This window comes from Vipera ursinii, assembly GCF_947247035.1.
Source record: "Vipera ursinii genome assembly, chromosome: 2".
In the NCBI taxonomy this organism is placed as follows: Eukaryota; Metazoa; Chordata; class Lepidosauria; order Squamata; family Viperidae; genus Vipera; species Vipera ursinii.
Genome location: NC_139513.1, coordinates 156,065,731 through 156,086,703, shown reverse-complemented (window position 1 = coordinate 156,086,703; position 20,973 = coordinate 156,065,731). Strand labels below are relative to the sequence as shown.

The 20,973-nt window shown below is 39.8% G+C and overlaps 1 protein-coding gene across 5 annotated transcripts in view; it reads left to right on the top strand.

Annotated features, from left to right (window-relative positions):
* The window catches only part of SENP1 (SUMO specific peptidase 1), a 35,369-nt gene extending 14,665 nt beyond the window's left edge, over positions 1-20,704 (top strand). For 3 of the 5 annotated variants that reach the window (XM_083356685.1, XM_083356686.1, XM_083356684.1), the window contains 5 exons: positions 809-1,012; positions 1,287-1,366; positions 16,831-16,915; positions 18,913-19,008; positions 19,259-20,704. In XM_083356685.1, the coding sequence (XP_083212811.1) occupies positions 809-1,012; positions 1,287-1,366; positions 16,831-16,915; positions 18,913-19,008; positions 19,259-19,321 (528 nt within the window). In that variant the 3' untranslated portion in view covers positions 19,322-20,704. Of the gene's footprint in view, positions 1-808; positions 1,013-1,286; positions 1,367-12,656; positions 12,725-16,830; positions 16,916-18,912; positions 19,009-19,258 lie in introns of those variants that run through there. The other 2 variants (XR_014491762.1, XM_083356687.1) reach the window with 2 other exon arrangements.
* Positions 20,705-20,973: the final 269 nt, after the last annotated feature.

Here is a 20,973-nt window from a genome sequence, read left to right as displayed (position 1 = left end):
GACAATTGCAGTTCCTGTTCAATCACATGATCAAAATATGGGTGCTTGGCAGCCTGCCCATACTTAAGACAGCAGAAATTCTTCAACTTTTCCCATCCTTTGTTCTCCTCTTCATCTCTGTCCTTTGGCCCCCTGCACTCCGCAGTTGCTGCCCTCCTGTGTTCCATCATCCCCGGATGACCGGGGACATCTTGCTCACACTGCTAATCAAACGATCCTGGCTTGATCCTTCGAGAGTCCTCCTTGAAATCATACATGTTTTCTTCGTGAGACTTTAGGAAGAAGACCTTGTGTGACACCAACTGTCTGGCAAAGGGCCAGGTTGGGTACACTTCAGCAGTAAGATCTCCTTACCTAGAAAGAGAAACACAATGTGTTTCCAATGCAGGGAGCATTGGAATCTTCCTTCTTTCCTTTCTTCCCCTTCCTTGCAGGCAAGTAAATGGCTGCTTCTGGGTGGGGAAGAGAGTGAGGGATTGTGAGACTGGCTGGGAAACTCATGGCATAGGTGAAAATGAAGATCACATGACAGCAACAACACAGCAGCAGTCAGTAGCACTGAAGCACCTACAACTTTCTCAAATTTAATTACTCTAGGAGTCATGGGCCATGGATTTTGGACGCATTCTGTAAGTTAGCGTCCAAAGGTACTTGGTTCAAAAATTGTTGCTCTATGATGCAGTGTTTCACCTAGGTCACGACACGAGGGTTTTAGTGGTGTATACCTGTAGATAGATGTTTTTTAGGAATAGGGAAGAAATGTTTTAAAAAAACATCAAATACTAACATGTATTTCTCTCACACACAGATTATTAATTTCTACATGAATATGCTGATGGAGAGGAGTAAACAGAAAGGTTTTCCAACTGTTCATGCATTTAACACATTTTTCTTCACCAAGTTAAAAACTGCTGGGTATCCAGCTGTAAAACGTTGGACTAAAAAAGTAGATATATTTTCTGTGGACATTTTATTGGTTCCTATTCACCTTGGTGTCCATTGGTGCCTAGCAGTGAGTATATTATGTATATATATATATATATATGTGTGTGTAAATGTTCAAGTGAATTTACATCAGCTCTTTCAAATGTGCCTTGTTTGTTCTGAATGCATTCTAAGTTCATTCTTTGTGATGGCTTTTCATTTTGGCATTTTTACTTTCCCAAATGCTTGCTTCTGAAACACTTTTCCACTCCGTTTCCTGCATTATCCCAAATGTGTCAAAAGTACATACTTCTGGGTAAGATTATGCCAATGTCTTGATACAAAGTTTTTGCCTTGTTTAGGTTACTGACTTCAGGAAAAAAACCATCACCTACTACGATTCAATGAGTGGATCCAACAGTGAAGCTTGTAAGATACTCTTGTGAGTATTTTTACATTAAATAGGTTCACATTTTTGTCATGATCTTAGCATTGATAGAAACAATCTTCATGCCAGGTGATTGGTGATAACACTTGGGAATACTGAATTTTCAGGGTATTTTCCAAAGAGACGGCTAAAAGCATGTGTGTTCTGTAATATGAAAGGTAGATAGGACCCCCTGTAAAATCAATTCAAACAAATCTGATAAATTCTTTCTGGGAGGCTTCCTGTTAAACCTGAGCCTCTTGGCCCTTCACAGTATATTAAAAAAGGGTTTAAGGCAAGGGTAGGCAACCTTGGCTCTTTTATGACTCGTGGATTTCAACTCCCAGAATTCCTGAGCCAGCTGGCTCAGGAATTCTGGGAGTTGAAGTCCACGAGACATAAAAGAGCCAAGGTTGCCTACCCCTGGGTTAGGGTATGAATCTCCAAGCGCTGTACTCTTTTATATTGTGATTGCAGTCTTAAGTGTACTATATTTTCATTAAAAAGTTCAGGAAGTTATATGAGAGCTATCTGAGAGTAGAAAAATGAAAGAAATGTAACATACAAGGCAATTATAAAAAGAGATCATATTTGATAACAAGGCCCTTAAGAATACAGAATAAAGAGTTGGAAGGGACCTTGGAGGTTTTCTAATCAACCCTATACCATTCTGAACAAATGGCTGTTTCAAAATGGCAGTCTCTTAAAAATCTTCATGGAGCATCCACAAATTCTGCAGGCAAGCTGTTCCACTGGTTAATTGTTCCTCTGTCAGGAAATTTATTGTTAGTTCTAGGTTGGATCACTCCTTGATCATCTTGCCCTGATTTGGGGGATAGGGTCTTGTATCTGAACAAAATGGCAGATTTGAACTTTGATAGCAACATTCAGATTAATCCACTCTTAAATGGCTTTTCCATTTGGAAAGTGTATTGATCACTTCACAGTTTTGGGCAGAAACATTGTAATACAGAATTAAAAGATGAACACATCAAATAATGTTGCTCGAGCATGAAGATTTGAGTCAAGAAAACTGCATCAAACCTGATCTATTGTCTCTTCGTTGATATTAGCAACTTAGCAACAAATTTTGATTTTAAAGACAAAAACTGATTTGTTGTATTTTTGTTTGATTTTTCAGTTTTTGTAAATTATCTGAAAATTATAAATAACACTTTATTAATAGTTCAAAGAATTTATTGTTTAAATTATTAGAAGATAGAACATTGAATAATAGAGTTGGAAGGGACCTTGGAAGTCTTCTAAACCAGTGGTTCACAACCTTTGTGACTTGAGCTAGCTGGCTTGCATGTGCACATATGTGCAGCTCAGCTTATGCAAGCAGTGGGCTGATGCACATGGGCACACAGCTCAATATGATGCAAGTTGAGCTGTGCACCCATGTGCATGCATCCTGGCCCGCCACTCGTGCAAATTGAGTGTGTGTGTGCATCTGCGCCAGGCCGCCACTTGGCATGGCCCAGTTGCAGATAGTCCAACCCCCGGCTTGAGTAGGAGACTTTATACCATTTCAGATAAATGATTGTTCAGTCTCTTTTTGAAAGCCTCAGGTGATAGAGCAACCACAGCTTCTGGATGCAAAATTTTGTTTTGCCTTCAGAAAATACTGTTTCAGTGAAGCATTCCGAGGTCCTCTATGTCATTTATTAGGTGAATACATTCTCCCGAAAGAGCGGTTTTTGCTAGAAACCCATCAAAGAATGATGCAGCTTGTAGTTACACGACCATTGGACACTGCAACTGGTTGTAAAGTTATGCTAGTTGCCAAGGGCCCAAAATGTGGTTATGTGACCATGTGGTTATGTTACAATGACCAGAAGTGCTTTACCATCCATAACACACCTGTTCTAAGGCCTTCGTAACTTCAAGGGCACCAAAGGACCAGCTATACAGGGAGTGCAGAATTATTAGGCAAATGAGTATTTTGACCACATCATCCTCTTTATGCATGTTGTCTTACTCCAAGCTGTATAGGCTCGAAAGCCTACTACCAATTAAGCATATTAGGTGATGTGCATCTCTGTAATGAGAAGGGGTGTGGTCTAATGACATCAACACCCTGTATCAGGTGTGCATAATTATTAGGCAACTTCCTTTCCTTTGGCAAAATGGGTCAAAAGAAGGACTTGACAGGCTCAGAAAAGTCAAAAATAGTGAGATATCTTGCAGAGGGATGCAGCACTCTTAAAATTGCAAAGCTTCTGAAGCGTGATCATCGAACAATCAAGCGTTTCATTCAAAATAGTCAACAGGGTCGCAAGAAGCGTGTGGAGAAACCAAGGCGCAAAATAACTGCCCATGAACTGAGAAAAGTCAAGCGTGCAGCTGCCAAGATGCCACTTGCCACCAGTTTGGCCATATTTCAGAGCTGCAACATCACTGGAGTGCCCAAAAGCACAAGGTGTGCAATACTCAGAGACATGGCCAAGGTAAGAAAGGCTGAAAGACGACCACCACTGAACAAGACACACAAGCTGAAACGTCAAGACTGGGCCAAGAAATATCTCAAGACTGATTTTTCTAAGGTTTTATGGACTGATGAAATGAGAGTGAGTCTTGATGGGCCAGATGGATGGGCCCGTGGCTGGATTGGTAAAGGGCAGAGAGCTCCAGTCCGACTCAGACGCCAGCAAGGTGGAGGTGGAGTACTGGTTTGGGCTGGTATCATCAAAGATGAGCTTGTGGGGCCTTTTCGGGTTGAGGATGGAGTCAAGCTCAACTCCCAGTCCTACTGCCAGTTTCTGGAAGACACCTTCTTCAAGCAGTGGTACAGGAAGAAGTCTGCATCCTTCAAGAAAAACATGATTTTCATGCAGGACAATGCTCCATCACACGCGTCCAAGTACTCCACAGCGTGGCTGGCAAGAAAGGGTATAAAAGAAGGAAATCTAATGACATGGCCTCCTTGTTCACCTGATCTGAACCCCATTGAGAACCTGTGGTCCATCATCAAATGTGAGATTTACAAGGAGGGAAAACAGTACACCTCTCTGAACAGTGTCTGGGAGGCTGTGGTTGCTGCTGCACGCAATGTTGATGGTGAACAGATCAAAACACTGACAGAATCCATGGATGGCAGGCTTTTGCGTGTCCTTGCAAAGAAAGGTGGCTATATTGGTCACTGATTTGTTTTTGTTATGTTTTTGAATGTCAGAAATGTATATTTGTGAATGTTGAGATGTTATATTGGTTTCACTGGTAAAAATAAATAATTGAAATGGGTATATATTTGTTTTTTGTTAAGTTGCCTAATAATTATGCACAGTAATAGTCACCTGCACACACAGATATCCCCCTAAAATAGCTATAACTAAAAACAAACTAAAAACTACTTCCAAAAATATTCAGCTTTGATATTAATGAGTTTTTTGGGTTCATTGAGAACATGGTTGTTGTTCAATAATAAAATTAATCCTCAAAAATACAACTTGCCTAATAATTCTGTACTCCCTGTAAGTTATCTAGTGGCATAGTACAGGTAGTGCTCGGCCGCAATTGAGCCCAAAATTTCCATCACTAAGCAACGTAGTTGTAAAGTGAGTTTTGCCCCATTTTACAACCTTTATGCCATGGTTGTTAGGCAAATCACTGCAGTTATTAAGTGAATTGTGTCTGTTAAATGAATCTGGCTTCCCCTTTGGGAAAGTTACAAATGGTGATCACATGACCTTGGGACAGTGCAACTGTCATAAATATATGACAGTTGCCAAGTGCCTGAATTTTGATCACCTGACCAATGGGAATGCTGCAGTGGGCATAAGTGTGAAAACCAGTAATAAGTCACTTTTTACAGTGCCATTGTAACTTTGAACTTTCACTAAACAAATGGTTGTAAGTCGACGGCTACCTATAATGTTAAGTTAATGTTAATCCATGGGTTGTTCTTCATCTGCGGTAACACATGTAATCATTAAATTGTGTCAGTGAAGGCCACAGTATCCCTGATATCCAAAGCAGCCTGATATGAGACTTAATAATGCTTTCTGAAATGAATGCCTTGCCACTAAATTCAAGCAACTTGTAGTTTGGGCATTATGGTAATGTGTTTTCTGTGAGGTGCTTCCTGAGAGGAGATTTCATCCTGTAGCTAGGCTTCTCATCAAACCTTTGCTAAAGGCTATTAAGACATTTCCCAGGTGGCATTGATTGATAAGTTTGCAAGTTGCAAGTTGTTTGAAGAACTACTTGTTTTCTTATGTACCTATGCGATCATGATATTTTGCTTAGGGTGCCCTGCTAAATATATCAAGACTATCTGATGTTCATCTAGCTTTGAAGCGCATAGCTTTTACATTCTCTTGTAAAAGCATCCATTAAATGAACACCCTACTGATGGAAATTAAGCCTGCTTTCATTGTGGATGCTTTTCACCAAAAATTAGAACTTGTTTGCTCTTGCTTTCTCTTGGTTTTGTTTGACATTTTTAAATTAGTGGTCTTGATTACATAGTCTGTGAATATTAGTGTAATGAATTTATCATTTCTACAATTATTGTACTTTAAAAAGGATATACATAAGAAAGTATTAATGCTGCAAAATAAAATTAGTTAAGAAAATGAAAGAAACTTAGCAATTAATGTTAAGTCTGTAGGTTCCATGAATCAAAATGACATAAGAAAAGCATTGCTAGGATTAGCGCCACAGGGAATATATCTTGCTGGAATTTAATCAAATATTTTTCAACTTAGTATACTGAATGTAATGGAAGTTACATTCTTAGAAATCTACTTATTTGCATTTTTTTGTTGTTAGCTGCGAAGTTGTGTCTGACCCATCGCGACCCCATGGACAACGTTCCTCCAGGCCTTCCTGTCCTCTACCATATTCTGGAGTCCATTTAAGCTCACGCCTACTGCTTCAGTGACTCCATCCAGCCACCTCACTCTCTGTCGTCCCCTTCTTCTATTGCCCTCAATCTTTCCCAGCATTAGGCTCTTCTCCAGTGAGTCCTTCCTTCTCATTAGGTGGCCAAAGTATTTGAGTTTCAACTTCAGGATCTGGCCTTCTAAAGAGCAGTCAGGGTTGATCTCCTCTAGGACTGACCGGTTTAATCGCCTTGCAGTCCAAGGACTCGCAGGAGTCTTCTCCAGCACCATAGCCTCAATTCTTTGGCGCTCAGCCTTTCATATGGTCCAACTTTCACTGCCATACATTGCAACTGGGAAGACCATAGCTTTGACTATATGCACTTTTTTTGACAGGGTGATATCTCTGCTTTTTAGTGTGCTGTCTAGATTTGCCATTGCTTTCCTCCCCAGGAGCAAGCGTCTTTTAATTTCTTGACTACAGTCCCCATTTGCAGTGATCTTGGAGCCCAGAAAAATAAAATCTGTCACTACCTCCATTTCTTCCCCATCTATTTGCCAGGAATTGAGAGGGCCGGATGCCATGATATTGGTTTTCTTAATGTTAAGTTTCAACCCAACTTTTGCACTCTTCTTCTTCACCCGCAACAAGAGGCTCTTTAGTTCCTCTTCACTTTCTGCCATTAGAGTGGTATCATCTGCATATCTTAGGTTGTTGATATTTCTCCCGACAATCTTAATTCCAACTTTTGATTCATCTAGCCCTGCCTTTCTCATGATGTGCTCTGCATATAAGTTAAATAGGCAGGGCGACAGTATACAGCCTTGCCGGACTCCTTTCCCAATTTTGAACCAATCAGTGGTTCCGTGTCCAGTTCTCACTGTCGCTTCTTGAACCGCATATAGGTTTCTCAAGAGAAAAATAAGATGGTCTGGTACTCCCATCTCTTTAAGAACTTGTCACAGTTTGTTATGATCCACACAATCAAAGGCTTTAGCATAGTCAATGAAGCAGAAGTAGATGTTTTTCTGGAGCTCCCTAGCTTTCTCCATGATCCAGCATATGTTGGCAATTTGATCTCTAGTTCCTCTGCCTCTTCGAAATCCTGCCTGTACTTCTGGTAGTTCTCGATCCACATACTGCTGGAGTCTAGCCTGTAAGATTTTAAGCATAACTTTACTAGCATGTGAAATGAGTGCAATGGTGCGATAGTTTGAACATTCTTTGGCACTGCCTTTCTTTGGAATTGGAATGTAAACTGATCTTTTCCAATCCTGTGGCCAGTGTTGAGTTTTCCAAATTTGCTGGCAAATTGAGTGTAGCACTTTTTTACTGCATTGTCTTTTAAGATTTTGAATAGCTCAGCTGGAATACTGTCACCTCCACTAGCTTTGTTGTTGGTCAGTTTTTCTGAGGCCCACTTCACTTCACATTCTAGGATGTCTGGCTCGAGGTCAGTGACCACCTCATCGTGGTTATCAGGGATGTTAAGCTCATTCTTGTATAGTTCTTCTGTGTAATTTTGCCACCTCTTCTTAATCTCTTCTGCCTCTGTTAGGTCCCTGCCATTTTGGTCCTTTATCATGCCCATTTTTGCATTGAATATTCCCTTCATCTCTCCAATTTTCTTGAAGAGATCTCTGCTCCTCCCTATTCTATTGTTTTCTTCTATTTCTTTGCACTGTTCATTTAAGAAGGCACTTATCTCTTCTAGCTATTCTCTGGAATTCTGCATTCAATTGGGCGTATCTTTTTCTCCCTTGCCTTTCATTTCCCTCCTTTCCTCAGCTATTTGCAAAGCTTCCTCAGACAGCCATTTTGCTTTCTTGCATTTCATTTTCTTTGGGATGGTTTTAGTTGCTACCTCTTGTACAAAGTTGCGAACCTCTGTCCATTTTCTTCAGGCACTCTGTCTATCAGATCTAATTCCTTAAATCTATTTGTCACCTCTACTGTATATTCAACAGGGATATGATTTAATTCATACCTGAGTGGCTTAGTGCTTTTCCCTACTTTCTTCAGTTTAAGCCTAAACTTTGCAATGAGAAGCTCATGGTCTGAGCCACAGTCAGCTCCTGGTCTTGTTTTTACTGACTGTATAGAGCTTCTGCATCTTTGGCTGCAGAGCACATAGTCAGTCTATGTTGACCGTCTGGTGATGTCCATGTGTAGAGCTGTCTCTTGGGTTGTTGGAAAAGAGTGTTTGCTATGACCATCGTATTTTCTTGACAAAATTCTATCAGCCTGTGCCCTGCTTCATTTTGTACTCCAAGGCCAAACTTGCCTGTTATTCCGGTTATCTTTTGGCTTCCTACTTTAGCATTCCAATCCCCCATGATGATAAGGACATCATTTTTTGGTGTTAATTCTATAAGGTGCTGTAGGGCTTCATAGAACCGGTCAATTTCATCCTCTTCAGCACTGGTGGTTGGGGCATAGACTTGTACTACTGTGATATTGAATGGTTTGTCTTGGATTCAAACTCAGATCATTCTATCATTTTGGGGATTGCATCCCAGTATTGCTTTTCATACTCTTTTATTGACTATGAAGGGTAGTCCATTTCTTCTGAGGGATTCTTGCCCGCAGTAGTATACCTGATGGTCATCTGAATTAAATTCACCCATTCCTGTCCATTTTAGTTAGCTGATTCCTAAGATGTCCTAAGAAATAGAAGAAAACAATAGAATAGGGAGGACCAGAGATCTTTTCAAGAAAATTGGAGAGATGAAGGGAACGTTCAATGCAAAAATGGGCATGATAAAGGACCAAAATGGCAGGGACCTAACAGAGGCAGAAGAGATTAAGAAGAGATGGCAAAATTACACAGAAGAACTATACAGGAATGAGCTTAATGTCCCTGATAATCACACTGAGGTGGTCACTGACCTAGAGCCAGACATCCTAGAATGTGAAGTGAAGTGGGCCTTAGAAAAGCTGAGCAACAACAAAGCTAGTGGAGGTGACGGTATTCCAGCTGAGCTATTCAAAATCTTAAAAGACGATGCAGTAAAAGTGCTACACTCAATTTGCCAGCAAATTTGGAAAACTCAACAGTGGCCACAGGATTGGAAAAGATCAGTTTACATTCCAATTCCAAAGAAAGGCAGTGCCAAAGAATGTTCAAACTATCGCACCATTGCACTCATTTCTCATGCTAGTAAAGTTATGCTTAAAATCCTACAAGCTAGACTCCAGCAGTATGTGGATCGAGAACTACCAGAAGTACAGGCAGGATTTCGAAGAGGCAGAGGAACCAGAGATCAAATAGCCAACATACGCTGGATCATGGAGAAAGCTAGGGAGTTCCAGAAAAACATCTACTTCTGCTTCATTGACTATGCTAAAGCCTTTGATTGTGTGGATCATAACAAACTGTGGCAAGTTCTTAAAGAGATGGGAGTACCAGAACATCTTATTTGTCTCTTGAGAAACCTATATGCGGGCCAAGAAGCAACAGTGAGAACTGGACACGGAACCACTGATTGGTTCCAAATTGGGAAAGGTGTCCGGCAAGGCTGTATACTGTCGCCTTGCCTATTTAACTTATATGCAGAGCATATCATGAGAAAGGCAGGGCTAGAGGAGTCAAAAGTTGGAATTAAGATTGCTGGAAGAAATATCAACAACCTAAGATATGCAGATGATACCACTCTAATGGCAGAAAGTGAAGAGGAACTGAAGAGTCTCTTGTTGCGAGTGAAGAAGGAGAGTGCAAAAGTTGGGTTGAAACTAAACATTAAGAAAACCAAGATCATGGCATCCGGCCCTCTCAATTCCTGGCAAATAGATGGGGAAGAAGTGGAGGTAGTGACAGACTTTATCTTCCTGGGCTCCAAGATCACTGCAGATGGGGACTGTAGTCAAGAAATTAAAAGACGCTTGCTCCTCGGGAGGAAAGCCATGGCAAATCTAGACAGCACACTAAAAAGCAGAGACATCACCCTGTCAACAAAAGTGCGTATAGTCAAGGCTATGGTCTTCCCAGTTGCAATGTATGGCAGTGAAAGTTGGACCATAAGAAAGGCTGAGCGCAAAAGAATTGAGGCCTTTGAACTCTGGTGCTGGAGAAGACTCCTGCGAGTCCCTTGGACTGCAAGGCGATCAAACCGGTCAGTCCTAGAGGAGATCAACCCTGACTGCTCTTTAGAAGGCCAGATCCTGAAGCTAAAACTCAAATACTTTGGCCACCTAATGAGGAGGAAGGACTCACTGGAGAAGAGCCTAATGCTGGGAAAGATTGAGGGCAATAGAAGAAGGGGACGACAGAGAATGAGGTGGCTGGATGGAGTCACTGAAGCAGTAGGCGTGAGCTTAAATGGACTCCAGAAGATGGTAGAGGACAGAAAAGCTTGGAGGAACATTGTCCATAGGGTCGCGATGGGTCGGACACGACTTCGCAACTAACAACAACAACAACAAAGATGTCGATGTTCAGTCTTGTCATCTCTTGTTTGACCACGTCCAGCTTTCCTTGATTCATGGATCTTACATTCCAGGTTCCTTTGGAGAAAAAATCTTTACAGCATTGGACTTCCCTTTCACCACCAGATACATCCACAGCTGAGCGTCCTTTCAGCTTTGGCCCAGTCGCTTCATTCTTTCTGGCACTACTAGTACTAGCCCTCTGCCCCAGTAGCATATTGGACACCTTCCGACCTGAGGGGCTCATCTTCCAGCGTCATACCGTTTTGCGTTTTGGTACTGTCCATGGGGTTTTCATGGCAAAGATACTGGAGTGGGTTGCCATTTCCTTCTCCAGTGGATCACGTTTTGTCAGAACTCTCTGCTATGACCTGTCCGTCTTGGATGGCCCTACACGGCATAGCTCATAGCTTCATTGAATTATGCAAGCCCCTTCACCACGACAAGGCAGTAATCCATGAAGGGGTATTTGCATTTAATATCCAGGGAAAAAATGTTTTCTGAACCTTGGATAGATCTACTCTTCCAACTGTATGAAGGAGCTTAAAAATACAAGAACAAAGATATAAATATGTCCTACAAGCTTCAAAAAGCAGGGAAATATTTTTATAAGTGACCGGGGTGGGCTGGAGGTGGGACCTTCTTGTTCCAGTAGTTAGCAGCAAGTTCTACCACAGTTGCTGCACCTGTGGAACCAATATGGTTATCTCAGGTATTTTGTTAGGGCAGGCAGTGGGATCTGCAAGCTACTATGGTCTATTGTTCTTGACAGAATTAAAGCCCAGAAACTACTCATGAAGCTTAGTTAAACATTCCTTGGGGTTTTAAAAAAAGAAAAGACTTGAAAATTGGTGATTCTTCCTATCTCTTACTACAGAGGATTGTTTTATCAGTACATTACAGGTAGTCCTGTTTAGCAACCTTGATTGGGATCCACAGTGTGGTTGTTAAGTGAGAAATCACATGGCCATGATTGCTTGAAATTTTACTTCAGCTTTCCTTTTCTTGTCAGAAAGATACAACCCTAAAAGCTGTTAGGGGTCTTCAAACTTTGCCCTTTTATGACTTGGGGACTTCAACTCCACAAGTACACAAATTGAAGTTCACAAGTCATAAAAGGCCCCCTCAGCTGGGTGAACAAAAATGGCGGGAAAACCTTCTAGAATTTGACTCAAAAGGAAGTGGGGTAAAAGGGCAAATCTTATAGCCTTCTCCCATTCCCCCGCCTTTTGGAGTATTTACCCCAGTACTGGAATAATTAGCAAGAAGAGAATTAATGTTTGTATTTACATTCATTGAAGAGGACCAATTTCAAGAGAATAAGAAGGTACACAAAATGGGGAATACATTTTGAAAGGCATGCACTAGTGCCAGCTATTTGCCAGCTACCAGCCAAGAGCTGTTTGGGAAGCAAGCAAACTAGAAGGTGTGAAGCTGGTTAAAGTCTTGTCAGTTTTTCAGGAGGCTAATTAAGGTCACAGAGTTGGGCTTGTTAAGGGAGGACTTTTGGGGGATGTGCTGTGTGCTGTGCTATGCTGTGGGGAAAAAGCTGCTCAGAAGACAGTTTTCTTAAGCACTCTCTGCTGGAGACAGACTAAACAAAATGGATCAGGGACAGGATAGCTCGCATTCACTGATTGTAATGGGAACACTTGTAAGAGATGCTGCAAAGATTGTATATGTGGGCATTAGTTGCAAAGTTACTTTTTCATTACAACTAGGAATGGTCATTGCCTGAGGCAATTAGCAATTAGGAAGCAGGCAGTGGTAAAATGTTATGGTTAAGTGAAAGAGATAATTTACTGAATATATACTGTATTTAGATATACATATTGGATTAAGCTTTTTGTTGCTAAATAATTTGATGGTTGCCCTGAGAATAATGTTGTGGTTACAGCTTTTCTGCTATTTTAATCTTATTGGTAGTAAGAATGGGAAGACTTCAGTTTTGTCTAGATGATTAGTGGACATCTAGAATAATGCAATGGGAACTCAGCTTTTAGCTGATTGTTACCCTTTCCATAACTGATTTTCCCTTTCTATTTCCTTTCAGGAGGCTTTAATTGGTTGAATGCAGTGGGAGGATCACACCGGGAACAGGGGACAGAGGTCCTATTCATGGTTAGTGACCCTTTCATGCTTTCAATCTTTAGAGCTTCCTGATTTTTGGTGAGTTTTGAATGATTTGTCTGTCCCTTTTTAGAAAGGGAAGAAATTTATAGTGTTATAAATCTGTGGTTTAATTCTATAAATTGTGTATCCTGTTTGAAAAATCACTTAAGGCAAACACACTACTCCAATTTAGCACAAGAGTCAGATTACGATTATTTAAGAATTTTAGATAGTTGGGATAGCTTAACTTTCTTCTTTCACCAAAGGCCATACTAAGTTGATGATGAATACTTGATGAGGTGATGGAAGGATTATGATTTTAGATGATTGTATGTTTTAGATTGTAACAGTGGGGGTTGGCAGTTCACATGAAGGAAGGGGTTTGCCTTAAAGTACCAATGCATAATGCTTCAGAAGTAGTGAAAAATGAAGCATTCAGAAGATACTAATGTGTGAGAGAGTTTTAAGATGTAAGGTTGAAGAAAGTACCTGAAATGCTTTGGCACATGCACAGTAGCTTCTTGAACACCTGTGTAGTCCTTGTGTCCTTTGCATCCATCAGAAAATTCTCTTTTTTTTTTTTGTAAGTGATAGGTAGTTCGCAGTTGGTTCTAATGTTTGTTTTGACTAGAGTGATCATAGTTCAGTACAAATTAGGATATTCTTATGTAGTCATTGTTTATTGGTAGAAAGCAGCATTCTGGTCCATTTGAGTTCGGAAACTAAGCAGGTTTCAACTTAATACTTGAATAGAAAATGACTAACAAATGTATGTTAGCCTGAGTAAATAATATCAAGAACAATTTTTCAATCTATTTTATTTTTTTACCCTAAATGATTTTCTTGAATATAGTCTTAATTGAAAAAAATTGCTGTTCACTTTCATTAAATCTGCCTATTTAGAAATATAAACAGTTGAAGTTTCACTTTTAAAATCTTTCTATCCTATACAGCTGCAGAAACTATTGATGTTATTGAGTGCTGGCAATTTTTTTCAGCTTTCTTTTCAGTATTTTTGTGTAGAATGGGAGTATTTAATGCCTTTTGCTTTTTTTTACACTTTGCATTTAAAAACAGACACAGTAGCATGATATAAGGTTATTTTGAGAATTGCAAAAATGAGTTTAGGGCCTTTAGATATCCCATCTCTATGTAAGAGGATAAGTTATCACGATGACTTGGTAACATATCTTTGTAAAAGCAAATGTTTTAATGAAAATATAGCAACAAGCAAGTCTTTCGTTCAACAGGAAAAACCATAATAAATTTCAACTTATCAATTGAGCCAAGAAGAGGTACTTGGGGAAAGAAAATATACCATTATTTTTAACTTAATTCTTCATTGCTAACTGAGTAATCAGGATGTTGCCATATGCTGGGCAGTTAGGACATTTCTTTCTGTGATGGGTAGTAAGGAATCGTTAAAATGAGCAAGCACCCTGGAAAGTACAAGCATGCTTTGTTTTAATATTTAGGATAGCTGTGTCTGCTGTTCTGTGATAGTTATCTCATTAGTTGCTGTTTAATCCAAATCTATATCAGGCAGAGAATGAACTTTATGAGTCACTGCTTGAAGTAAAAAAAAACCTGCAGTTACCTTAAGCCAGGTGCAAGATAGTACTTGCAGCAAAGACAAAATCCAACCTTTGTGAACAAGCCCCAAGAGTACTAGAAATTTCCATATAGAGATAATTGAAACAAATAGTAAATTATTTATCCTTTGCCAAGAAAATCCTGATTGTGTGTACAGTAATACAAGTGTATTAGGACTATCATTGTTTATAATGATTCAAAAAGTTATACGTCAGTGTGCTTGAGTAAGAACATTATGATTTCTGCTGTCATTAAAGCGAGCTTCAAAATGGGTGTCGTGCTTTTAGAAATTGCATGAACTTGGTGTGTTAATGTTTGATGCAGTGTGAGGATTTCTTTAAACAGTGGTGCTGTGGTGTGGAGGCTATTCATTGTGTAATTGCTACTGGACTTGGAGAAAACATTTCTTCTGAGTCACAGAGTATGCATGGTTTTAAAGTATATTGACTGGATAAAAACAAGCAATAGAACGTTATGCTTTTCTGCGTTTTCCTCACTAAAAATTTTAGTCGGTTTTAAAGCCTTGCCACATACAGTCATGGCTGAAATTGTTGGCACCCCAGAAATTTTTCCAGAAAATCAAGTATTTCTCACAGAAAAGTGTTGCAGGAACACATGTTTTGCTATACACAGGTTTATTCCCTTTGTGTGTATTGCAACACAACAAAAAAAAGGGAGGAAAAAAAGCAAATTGGACATAATGTCAAACAAAACTCCAAAAATGGGCTGGACAAAATTATTTGCACCCTTTCAAAATTGTGGATAAATAAGATTGTTTCAAGCATGTGATGCTCCTTTAAACTCACCTGGGGCAAGTAACAGATGTGGGCAATATAAAAATCACACCTGAAAGCAGATAAAAAGGAGAGAAATTCACTTAATCTTTGCATTGTGTGTCTGTGTGTGCCACACTAAGCATGGACAACAGAAAGAGGAGAAGAGAACTGTCTGAGGACTTGAGAACCAAAATTGTGGACAAATATTAACAATCTCAAGGTTACAAGTCCATCTCCAGAGATCTAGATTTGCCACAGTGCGCAACATTATCAAGAAGCTTGCAACCCATGGCACTGTAGCGAATCTCCCTGGTCGTAGACAGAAGAGAAAAATTGATGAAAGGTTGCAACGCAGGATAGTCCGGATGGTGGATAAGCAGCCCCAAACAAGTTCCAAAGAAATGCAAGCTGTCCTGCAGGCTCAGGGAGCATTAGTGTCAGCGCGAACTATCCGTCGACATTTTAATGAAATGAAACGCTATGGCAGGAGACCCAGGAGGACCCCACTACTGACACAGAGACATAAAAAAGCAAGATTACAGTTTGCCAAAATGTACTTCAGTAAGCCAAAATCCTTCTGGGAAAACGGCTTGTGAACAGATGAGACCAAGATAGAGCTTTTTGGTAAAGCACATCATTCTACTGTTTACCGAAAACGAAATGAGGCCTACAAAGAAAAGAACACAGTACCTACAGTGAAATATGGTGGAGGTTCAATGATGTTTTGGGGTTGTTTTGCTGCCTCTGACACTGGGTGCCTTGAATGTGTGCAAGGCATCATGAAATCTGAGGATTACCAAAGGATTTTGGGTCGCACTGTAGAGCCCAGTGTCAGAAAGCTGGGTTTGCGTCCGAGATCTTGGGTCTTCCAGCAGGACAATGACCCCAAACATACATCAAAAAGCACCCAGAAATGGATGGCAAGAAAGCGCTGGAGAGTTCTGAAGTGGCCAGCAATGAGTCCAGATCTGAATCCCATTGAACACCTGTGGAGAGATCTTAAAATTGCTGTTGGGAAAAGGCGCCCTTCCAATAAGAGAGACCTGGAGCAGTTTGCAAAGGAAGAGTGGTCCAAAATTCCGGGTGAGAGGTGTAAGAAGCTTATTGATGGTTATAGGAAGCGACTGATTTCAGTTATTTTTTCCAAAGGGTGTGCAACCAAATATTAAGTTAAGGGTGCCAATAATTTTGTCCAGCCCATTTTTGGAGTTTTGTTTGACATTATGTCCAATTTGCTTTTTTTCCTCCCTTTTTTGTTGTGTTCCAATACACACAAAGGGAATAAACCTGTGTATAGCAAAACATGTGTTCCTGCAATACCTTTCTGTGAGAAATACTTGATTTTCTGGAAAAATTTCTGGGATGCCAACAATTTCGGCCATGACTGTATATAGTAACAATTCTCATTTGACTTAGGATTCCAAGTAGAGCAGGTAATAAAATTGTTTGGGAATCCAGTATGCATGAAGTTATCAGACAAAAGCTAAATTTCCTGGTGACACTCAGTCGGCAAGGGCTTTTCTGTCTGGGAATGGAAGATGAGGATAACTCACTCTTGCTGAGAGAAGCAAGAGGTCAAACTCTCTTCTCGTTCACCCTTTGATTTGTTGACCTGTTAATAGCTTTGATCATCCTGATATAACTGAACAGTTTTGCTAAGTAAAATTCTTAAAATGCAACATTCATTAAAAACATTTCATATGTTTTGTTGTGTGCTAAAAGGTTTGTGTTTTCCAATCTCTGCAGGCAGTACTTAAAACAGGAAAGTCTGGATAAAAAGCGCAAGGAATTTGATACCAATGGCTGGATGCTCCTGTGTAAAAGAAGCCAGGTGTGTTGGTTTTATATGGCTGATTGTATAAGACTGAGTTGTTTGTATTATCAATCATAGCTTGTATGTACTTCCCTACGTTAAGATGTCAGAGGTGGAAGCAGATGCAGATATTTAATATATGCACCTGAAGAAAATAATGAGAATAATATCAACAGGCATATACAAGTAGATCTCGACTTACAACAGTTCATTTAGTGACCATTCAATGTTGTAACACTAAAAAAAGTGACTTATGACTTTTTCACACGACCATTGCAGCAGCTCCATGGTCACATGATCAAAATTCAGTTGCTCGGCAACTGGTTCATAATTCTGATGACTGCAGTGTCCTAGGGTCATGTTGATCAGCTTTTGCGACTTTCTGACAAGCAAATGGGAAATCCAGATTCACTTAACAACCACGTTACTAACTTAACAAATGCAATCATTCACTTAACTGTCACAAGAAAAGTCGTAAAATGGGGCAAACTCAATTAATAAATGTTTCACTTAGCCACATAAATTTTGGGGTCAATTGTGGTCGTAATTTGAGGACTACCTGTAGCTTTGGTCAACCCTTTCAGGAAGGCCAAGTCAGAAAACAAAACCCCACAAGTTTGATTGGAACTATAATTTATTGATACAGATTATAGTAAAAGAATCTTAGAAGTCTCACTGAGTTTTCTCTCTCTCCCTTTAAAAAAAACTAGTAAATTAAGGATTTAATCTGAGCATCTTTCTCCTGCCTATACTGTTTCTTAGCCTTGAAGTACGCTTTGGTGAGCTAGGAAATCTGACTGATCATGCCCCCTCTGGCAGCCATTTTATGAGAGTATCATTTTATGTTCTTATAATTCCAAATTTGGAGCAATTTTGAAGGCTTCTGAGCAACTGGAATCTGAATGCTTGTGGTAACTCTTTTTCAACACTTAACTGCAGCATACAGCTGTTGTAAAAACTCTTAGCATTCTCCTTGTTCTGCTATTTAAGGAAAAAGTTACATTTAGTATTTCCATTTGCTTTCCAGCTGCACTTTACTTCTTATGGGACTTCTTTTTTTTTTCATTTCGGGCCCTTGTTGCTCTCTCCTTGTAACTGAAAAAGCCAAGTAAAGTGGCAAGAAGTTGAACAAAGAAGGGACATTGGAATGAAGAATATATGATGAGTGGGAATAGGACACAGACATAGATATCTTTAGTAGCTTCTGCAGCCAACTGTAATTATTTGAACTGGAGCTCAGTTGTGATTGGAGCTAATTGTGGAACCTGTTGTAAAAGAGCCATGGTGACACAATGGTTAAAGTGCAGTATTACAGCCAAACTGCCCACAGCCAGGAGTTCGATCCTGACCAGCTCAAGGTTGACTCACTCTTCTATCTTTCTGAGATTGGTAAAATGAGGACCCAAATTCTTGGGGGCAATACGCTGACTCTGTAAACCAGTTAGGATTGTAAAGCACGATGAAGCAGTATATAAATCTAAGTGCTGTCTTGATTAAAATAGTCCTTTAATAGTAATACTTTGAATTGTACTCTTCCATTAAGAGCTTAAGGGACGCGGTGGCTCAGTGGGTTAGGACGCTGAGCTTGTCAATCAGAAGGTCGGCAGTTTGGCAGGTCGAATCCAGAGTGCCGTGTAACAGTGAGCGCCTGTTACTCGTCCCAGCTTCTGCCAACCTAGCAGTTTGAAAGCACGTAAAAATGCAAGTAGAAAAACAGGGACCACTACGCTGGGAAGGTAACAGCGTTCCGTGCGCCTTTGGCGTCTAGTCATGCCGGCCACATGACCACGGAGACGTCCTCGGACAAGCACTGGCTCTTTGGCTTTGAAACGGAGATGAGTACCGGCCCCTAGAGTTGGAAACGACTAGCACGCATGTGCGGGGGAACCTTTACCTTTATTAAGAGCTTAAAACTTCATCTGTTGTGTGCACTTTATAACAGTAGTATTCGATAAAGCCAACGTGAAGTTCTCATCAAGAAAATAAAGGGAGATGGGTTTATTTGTCTTTTAAAGGAGATCCCACAGCAAATGAACGGCAGTGATTGTGGAATGTTTGCCTGTAAATATGCTGACTGCATTACCAAAGACAAACCAATTAACTTTACTCAAGTAAGTTGGTGCTGTATGGCCACCTCTTTGTTTTTATGGGGAACACTGGTTATGTGGAATTTGAGGCTACAGTTTGTAAATACAATTTCAGAAATGATGATTTTTTTAATGAAGTAGTGCTGGCTAGATTTTATCTTGGTTTTGTGTTTAAGCAAGGGAGGAGGGGCAGAAATATGTCAGTATGCATTAAAAATGAATGCCCTGGTAACGTTACAAATATATTGATATTACTGATTTCTTACTGTTAAAGCAACACATGCCTTACTTCCGGAAACGAATGGTCTGGGAGATCCTCCATCGTAAGCTGCTGTGACTTCATGCCAAGTAAGATTCTTCAGAGACTGAAAACCCCAGGTTTCCTCTTCTTGGCCATCTCCAAATGGACTGCTTGGGTTTCTCCACTGACAAGACTATGTACATTACACTTGGTGTCTTTAAAAAGAAAATACATCTATTTCTTGGACCAGTGTGCCACACGGCCTTTTTGAAGCACACATTTTCTTTTGTATTTTGAAACCCTATTTTTTACAAGGGACATTTGAGACTTGGAGGAATGCAGCTTTTTATCTTCAAGGAGATTTCTGCCTCTCTTAATAAAATGGCCGGCTTCTGCAAAGGACTTGAGACCTGCCAGTGTTCAGCTGTAGGCCTTGGTGCAAGGGAGCACTTGAAATCTTTTCTTGGATATGTCAGGATCTACCGAAGACTCAATGTCATAGTACTAAGTAGTTGTGGGTTCTCCATATTACTGTTGCTTCAGCTAATTATCTGATGTAAAACCTGCAGGGATGTGTTTTGGGGAATCTATTTGGCCCAGGTTTTTCAGACGTGTGCATGTTTATGTGTTTTCTGCTTCTTATAATCTGTTAATAATATGGGTGATTCCCACAGCAGTTGCAACAACTTAGATTCCCTTTTATTCTTAAGCTATTAAAGAGAAATGGCATTCTTTGAGAATGGAAGGCGAATAGTCACCAGCACATGAAAAGTAACCACTTGCTCTGTTTTTCACCATGGCAGTGACCTTTTGGTTTCTACAGTAGAGCTGCCCAGTGGAAAATTAACAATCCTTTATGTCGGCATTCAGTGTTTATTTTGTCACAGTAAATGAGTCATCCCCTGATTATTGAGAGATTATGAGTTATCCTCTGATATTCAGGACTAAGCATTTATCCTAAAGACAGGCAAGGATTTGTGGGAAGAGGCATTGTGCACCGAAAGTCCTTATTCTTCACTGTCCCCTCCCCAAACCTGCTGTGGTGGGTTTTGAATCTTGAGAAAGAAAAGTCAGACACCTTTGTGGCCTACATCACTGCATTCAGATGACTGGGATTGTTATTGAAAGCCAGCATTTTTTTTCTTAACCATATTCTTGCAATGTGATCTGGAGCTTAGTTTCATGAAAAACTAAAAATTTGAAGAGTTGGTGCATTACATTCTCAATAAAAGTAGGATTTATAGCAAACTAAGCAGCTGCAATGTCAGTGGGTGTTCATTTGACAGGATTAAATAGTTCATCTTTCAGCTCTTTGTAGAATTAAGGTACAATATAACTTGTTTTAAAACTTTAATTATTGGTAAACAGTTTTTATACTACAAATATATAAATATATATATTTATATGCCTTTCCCAGTGACTGCCAATGAATGAATGAATTGCATATATATATATATATATATATATATATATATATATATATATATATATATATATATATATATATATATATATATATTATATATATATATATATAGTTTGCAGCTTTCTTTCTCTTTAAAAAGCTGAATTGAAAAGTTGCTTTTTTACTCATGTACTCCTCCCTCCTCTTTTTGTTGTTAACAGCAATTAATGAGTTGAAGAATGCCCTAAAGAGTCTTTTCCCCCTCAATCCTGTTTTTGCTTTGGATTACAACTTCCATCAGCCTCCTCTGATCCAGTTAATGGAGGTTGAGAAAAATATATTG